Raw genomic sequence first — 7,379 nt, forward strand, 5'->3', positions numbered from 1 at the left:
TTTCAGTGGATGTTTATAACTCTCCAGCTAATGGGCACAAGGCACTAAACAGAACTGTGTGTCTTTCCTTAAAAATATGTTCCTGTCAAAACATTCTAAGATGTCTCACATATTACACGAAACACGAAAATGTTTCTGTTAACTCATACATTTTACGTTTCCTGACGTAAGCAAGAATTTAGTTATTTGGGAATTGATCATTATTTGATGCAACATTCCCCCGGGACCTTTTCCACATCTGTTTGCGCTTAGAAGTGGCAGTTTACTGACTGTAGTTTAACGCTTAATATAATAAAATCTCCGCGCATGCGCAGTGCCATCCGTCGGAAGCCAGGCGCGGGTAGTAGCTAACGCTATGTGGACAAGTAGCGTTAAAGTTTAAAAAGCTAGCGTCAAAGGTATTCTGTCACTGAATTTGCTGAGTTTTATTTATTTCTTTTCACGTTGTTTGTATTCTCACTCTCGGGAAGCGCAGTGCAGATGACATACCGTAGCTTATATACGTATATTTCCGTTTTGGAGGTGCGCAAAATGGCTAAACTAGCTAGCTAGGATAGTTAGAATAGCAAGGGAATTTTAACAATAACAAAGGCAACACGAACCCTGTCAGTCTAAATTGTGAAACGATTGTTTTCTTTCGGAGGGGGTAACTTTACACCAAATGCAAAGGTATGTAGGTTAAAAATGTATCTGGTGTTGTATCTTTGCGGTCGGTTCATTAGCTAGAGCAGTGGAAGTCCTGCAGTGAAACCTGTCTGGGTGGTTGAGGCGAAACCACAGCGGATTTGTGTCTTGTTGCTCACACACCAGCCACATTAAGAACCTGGCAGCGGATCAGAAGATTTAGTCCGCCAAGATACGTTAGGTACGTTACGGATTATTTTATGGACAATTTATTTTGCTGTGTAGTACTTGTCCGTTATTTCAGAATCCCGAGAGATTATAAAGCACATTTTGTCCCCTTAATGTAGCTATTTTAGCTAGCTAGCTAACTTCTAAGTAGACCGACCCATGGCCGTTACCAGCCGTGTTAGCGAAATAATCACATTGTGAACATTCTGAGAATCAAGCCTGTTTTGTAGCCATGTTTGTTTCTGGCTTATCATGTGCTTCTGAATGTTTCACAACACTCCTGATAGCCAAAAATACAAAACAAAACAAAACAAAAACATTGCCCCAAGTTATGAAGCTACTGTAGTTTAACACTTACTTCTTATCTGCCTTATTTTGTTTCTTGATCAGACCCTACCACCCTGGTTCTTATTTAATTATTCATTTATTTATCTCTGTGTGTGTGTGTGTGTGTGTGTGTGTGTGTGTGTGTGTGTGTGTGTGTTCAGCCCCAGCACTGTCCTCCAGAATGGCTCCTTTCTCCTCTTTCTCATGCTGTCGTTGCCGCTGCCGTTCCCGGCTGTGCTCACGCTCTTCAGTTTACACCCTAGCTTTGGGCTTGGGATTTGTCGTCCTGGGGACCAGTCGCATCCTTTTGCTTAAATTCTCTGCCAATGAAGGTAACCCTGATCTGATGCTAGTTATCTGAAGTATGCTTTGGAAATGGCCTGCAATGGAAAATACGTATTGCATTTAATTGTCAAAGTTTGTCATTTAAGCAGTAATGAAAATTTGGTCTTGCTTGAAGTGGGTAACGTACGAAATGGAGTTGCACAGTGGTGACCTGCTAACAAGCATTTTGTATTTCCCTCTTTTCCAGATAACAAGTATGATTTTATCCCTGCCTCTGTGAATTTAATGGCAGAAGCCATCAAACTGGTCTTGTGTTTAGTGATGTCACTGCGAGTTATCATTCGAGGTAAGGCTTGGTCATCTACTTTTGGAATTAAGAAACCACATAAACCTTTAAAAAGGTTTTTTTTTTTCCCCCAGAAGATCTTTTGTAGATGTGAGCCAAACTCATTCCATTCCGTTATAGACACCTTCCCTCACATTTAAACATGTCACATATTAACATGTACCACAGGCTCTAACACTGACTTTTTGCTATAATAATTGTTGTCTGCATTGCATTAATGTATATCTTTTTATTCTCCTTTGGTGTCTGTGCCTTTGTTTTGCAGAGGGTCGCTCATATAAAGATTTGGGCTGCTCCTCTGGTGCCTCTTTTCTTAGCTGTCTAAAGTGGGCAGTCCCTGCATTCCTGTACTTCCTTGACAACCTCATTATCTTCTATGTGATGACCTACCTGCAGCCTGTAAGAATGACTTCAGTGGCTTTTAATGTGACATACATTAACATACCCTGCTAGGGACTTGTAACATAGTTACATGCTGCATGTTATTATGGACCACTTATTTCAACATCTATGTAAATTAAGACCATGAATAAATATGCATATATTATTTTGTTCTCTTGTCTTTCTCAGGCTATGGCAGTATTGTTTTCCAATGTCGTTATTCTCACAACAGCCATTCTGTTTCGGGTTGTTCTGAAGTAAGGACTTCTCATTTTTGTACTTCGCTTATTCTAATGCAACTAAAATGATTGATAATTACCTGATGGTTTGAACAACACAGATCATCAGTCTGAGGCATGCCTGCATCCTCCTGCTACTGTGGTAAATGCACACTGCTCTCTGCAGGAGGCGCTTGTCCTGGGTGCAGTGGGCTTCCCTCGTGATTCTCTTCCTCTCCATCGTGGCACTGACTACCAGCACTGGTGCCGACCAGCAAACCTTGCACGGCCTGCACCCGGCACATGCCTCTGGCCAGTCTGACAGCTGCCTGAACTCCAGTGGCGTGGAGGTGGCGCACAGCAACCACAGCGGCCCCCCCGGCTGGGCCGACAAGCTCTGGGACAGCCGGCTCCTGCATCTGCGGCGCGGCTCGGGCCTGGGCTACGCCCTACTGCTGCTCCAGTGCTTCACATCGGCGCTCGCCAACATTTACAACGAGAAGATCCTGAAGGACCGCGACCAGCTCACCGAGAGCATCTTTGTGCAGAACAGCAAGCTGTACGTGTTCGGCCTGGCCTTCAACGGGCTGACGCTGGTGCTGCACGGCGAGTCCCGAATGCGGACACTCCGCTGCGGCCTGCTGCACGGCCACAGCCTGTGTTCGGCCGCGCTCGTGGTCGTCACGGCCGCCCTTGGCCTCTCGGTCGCCTTCATCCTCAAGTTCCGCGACAACATGTTCCACGTGTTGACGGGCCAGCTCACCACGGTGGTGGTCACGGCGCTCTCGCTCTTCCTCTTCGACTTCCGTCCATCGCCGGACTTCTTTCTGCAGGCGCCTGTGGTGCTGCTGGCCATCTTCATCTACCACAGCAGCAGGGCCAAGGACCCGGAGTTTGCGCTGCAGCAGGAGCGGCTGCGAGTCATCAATGGCGAGGTGTTTGAGAGGTCACGAGGGGTAAGATCCCAGCCTCACCACCATAAGACACTTCAGTCAGAATATCAGGCAGTTTGAAACCTACGGAGTGTCAGAGTTTAAGCAGTAACTGCTATGTGTGTACACATTTTTAAGTGTGATAACAGCCTTATTTATGAATAAGTAATAATTAATGTGAAAATTAGACACTTAAAAACCATGTGATAGAAAGGTTCTACAAGCAGATTTGAATTCAGTGTATTACATACATACTATAAGGTCTACGTGTGTCAGTTTGGGAAGTAAAAAAAATGTTTGTTGCCCAGTGTAGGTTAATGCACATGTAGAGAGAGGGTTAAAAGCAGTTGGGGCTTTTATTAACCCCTTAAACTGGGGCTTAATCTGAGTGTAACCGACACCTGAGTGTTGTACTCTTTGATTTATGCTTATGATTTAGAAAAAGTGGAATGAATGCTGTTTGTAATGAAACTGCATTTTAGAGCATCTTAGGTATACTTTGGATGATTTCATTATTTAAATAAAATGTAATGCTTGGAGGAAGATAGGACAGAAGAAAAAAAAATAAGCAAAAAGGAATAATCTAATTATAGATAGAAAGGATTCGGTTTAACCTGGGGAGTGTTTAGTAAGTAGCGTGTTCCCAAGTTAGAGATCAGATGATGCCCGAGTCAATGTTTTTGTAAATACACAGGTTCAGGTCAAGGTGCGCTCATGCAGTTCACATCTCTTAATCAGTGTTTTGAGTATTACTAATGCACATGTTGTGACTACTTGATATTCTGATGTCTGTATTTTAGGATGGGGAGGAGTTGGAGAGACTGACCAAGCCCAACACAGAGAGTGATTCTGAAGAGTCTTTCTGAGCCTGTGTTGACCTCCCGCCTTCTGTCCTTACTGGGAGTGTATTTATATTTGTGAAAATGAACACTGAGTATGGAATTTGACACTATATTTTATATATATATGAGAATGAGTGAGTGAGTGTATTCAAGCATTTGGGCAACTTTTCGAATTTGAGCAATGGCATGTCTTTGCTAAGGCTGAATTAACTTTCTGAAGTGGATTATTAAAAAAGTCAATTGCAATCTGGTTCAACTAAAAGCATTCAAAGCTGACAGATGGATGTTTGATGTGCAAGATGATGTGCAGGCTTCCTTTAAAAACATATAGTGTTGTAATATTGCATCCTCTTGCCCTTCCATTCCTGCTTCCGAAATACTGTTGACAACTTGTTTAATTTACTTGCATTTTCTTTTTACTGTAATGGTGGTGGCACATCAAAGTGGCAATAACTTCACAATAAACTTCACACTTTTTTTCAGTCATTGTTTAAGGCATTGCTTTCAAAATGCTGGTTTACATTATGCATGTGTTGGATGTACTATTTCGTCTTGCATCCTTCCTGTTTACAGCATCCTTTCAGGGGAATTTTTCGAAAGTCAACATTGTGCAATATTTTAAAAGTTTCTCCACCTCAGAAAAGGCTTGTGTTTTTATTTGGCACTTTAGGAGAACACTTGAAATAAATCTGTTCATAAAGTCTTTGTGTTCCAGACATTTTGGTTTTTAAAACAGTTACGTGTTCGTTCTTCACTTAAAATTTTTTTATTAATTTATTTTTTTAAAAGTATAGTACGACTGCTGTTCGGTCATCCGTGTGACGTGGGTTGCTCAATTCTTAACCAAGCAAATCACCCAGGTTTGCCTAACCTCTGACCTAACCTACCTGATTGTGAAAATAATATGCTGCAAAACTGTTGCATGACCTTTGCATATATCTTAGGCAAGAAACTGCTTGGATCAATTTGACTGACATTTTGTTCAGATAATTGCTGCATTATCGTTTGATCATTTTTCATGTTTATTTTTACATTTTTAACATAAATATACCTGGCATGACCTTTTTAAAAAAAAAAATACAGAATGGAATATGTAAACAATATCTTTTGATTGTAAATACAGGGACATTTACAATGCAACGTTGCAGCAGAAAAGTCTTTCCCTCCACAAAATGACCAGGTGCTGTGCCTGACGGTGGCTGATGAGGCGTACTCTGCGTGGAGTTAACCCACGGAAAGCTGCTGGACCAGACAACATCCCGGGTCGTGTGCTCAGAGAATGTGCTGACCAGCTTGCAGATGTCCTGACAGACATCTTCAGTATCTCTCTGAGCTGCGCCGTGGTCCCAACATGCTTCAAGACCACCACCATCGTCCCCATGCCTAAGAAGCCCACGATGTCATTTCTCAACAACTACCGTCCCATCGCACTCACATCCATCATCATGAAGTGCTTCGAGAGACTCGTCATGAAACACATCAAGACCCAGCTTCCCCCTTCTCTGGACCCCCTGCAGTTCGCGTACCGCTCCAACTGCTCTACAGATGATGCCATCTCTACCACACTTCATCTGGCACTCACACATCTGGATAAAAAGGGCACCTACGTAAGAATGCTGTTCATAGACTTCAGTTCAGCATTCAACACCATTGTTCCTCAGCATCTGATTGGAAAGTTTAGCTTACTGGGCTTGAACACCTCCCTCTGCAACTGGATCCTGGATTTCTTGACTGGTAGACCTCAGTTAGTCCGGTTTGGGAGCAACACTTCCAACACCACCACACTGAGTACTGGTGCTCCCCAGGGCAGCATGCTCAGCCATCTGCTGTTCACACTGCTGACTCATGACTGTGCAGTGATGCACAGTTCGAATCACATTATCAAGTTCACTAATGACACAACCGTGGTGTGTCTCATCAACAAAGACAACGAGTCAGCATACAGAGAGGAGGTGCGAGAACTGGTGAGCTGGTGTAAGGTCAACAACCTGTATCTGAATGTTGCCAAGACAAAATAAATGGTTGTTGACTTCAGGAGAGCAAGGCGAGATCACTCCCCGCTTGCCATCAACACCTCCTCAGTGGAGATCGTCAAGAACATCAAGTTCCTTGGTGTTCACATAGCGGAGAACCTCACCTGGACCCTGAACACCAGTTCCATCACCAAGAGAGCCCAGCAACGTCTTTACTTCCTTCGGAAGCTGAGGGAAGCCCATCTCCCATCACCCATCCTCACTACCTTCTACAGAGGTACTGTAGAGAGCATCCTGAGCAGCTGCATCATTACCTGGTTTGGGAACTGCACCGCCTTTGACTGCAAGACCCTCCAAAGAATAGTGAGGACAGCTGAGAAGATCATTGGGGTCTCTGTTCCCTCCATCACGAACATCTACATAACACGCTGCATCCGGAAAGCCACCAACATTGTGAAAGACCCCACACACCCCTCACATGAACTGTTCACCCTTTTGCCGTCTGGAAGAAGGTACCGCAGCATCCGGTCCTACACCTCCAGACTGTGCAACAGCTTCTTCCCGGAAGCCATTAGACTCCTGAACTCTGGCTAACTCCAATTCCAATTCAGATTCCAAAATGGGCACTTTTATACATGCTTATACACAGTCTCACACACACACACATACGTACGTACGTATGTACATACATATCTATACACACACACATTGTTTTTCATCGGACTAGTGCTGAAGTCAAAACTTACACAAATAAACTATGCATTCCTGTTGCAGTCTTGCACATTATCCTACTTGCTGCTAGAGTACTGTACTAAACCAGCACTGTACTCTGAACTGTTCTGGCTGCTACCGGTGAGTGCTATGTTCAGGGTAGCATGTCACTGATTGCTATGCACAACTCACTTTACATATGCCCAGTACTGTGTACTGTACTAAATAATTGCACTGTCTACTCATTTTGCATTTGTCCTGTCCTGTATTTATTTTTGTTTATTTAATGTTTATTTAATGACATTTTGCACTATATTGGACTGTTTGCACTTGTGTAGCATGTTGTCTGTTGCACTGTTGTTTTTGTGTTGCACCATGGTCCTGGAGGAACATTGTCTCGTTTTTGTTGTGTACTTGTATATAGCTGAAATGACAATAAAACCTCTTTGAACTTTGAACATTTTGAGCACCTTAGCACAAAATTTGACTTTTTGGACATTTTTTATTAAATG

The 7,379-nt window shown here is 43.2% G+C and overlaps 1 protein-coding gene across 5 annotated transcripts; it reads left to right on the forward strand.

Moving 5' to 3' along the window:
- Positions 1-319: 319 nt before the first annotated feature.
- On the forward strand, positions 320-4,884 carry slc35a5 (solute carrier family 35 member A5). 5 transcript variants are annotated; one of them, XM_035523075.1, is made up of 8 exons: positions 320-669; positions 811-865; positions 1,341-1,511; positions 1,712-1,810; positions 2,076-2,209; positions 2,381-2,448; positions 2,597-3,365; positions 4,142-4,884. In XM_035523075.1, exons 3-8 carry the CDS (start codon positions 1,361-1,363, stop codon positions 4,205-4,207), a joined length of 1,287 nt encoding a protein of 428 aa, XP_035378968.1. In that variant the 5' UTR covers positions 320-669; positions 811-865; positions 1,341-1,360; the 3' UTR covers positions 4,208-4,884. The 5 variants fall into 5 exon arrangements, with proteins under 5 accessions (XP_035378968.1, XP_026860940.2, XP_026860941.2 ...); XM_027005141.2 differs by having other exon boundaries at positions 330-398; positions 723-865; XM_027005139.2 differs by having other exon boundaries at positions 320-865.
- The last annotated feature ends 2,495 nt before the right edge of the window (positions 4,885-7,379 follow it).

Source organism: Electrophorus electricus, chromosome 25 (assembly GCF_013358815.1).
Source record: "Electrophorus electricus isolate fEleEle1 chromosome 25, fEleEle1.pri, whole genome shotgun sequence".
NCBI classification, from domain to species: Eukaryota; Metazoa; Chordata; class Actinopteri; order Gymnotiformes; family Gymnotidae; genus Electrophorus; species Electrophorus electricus.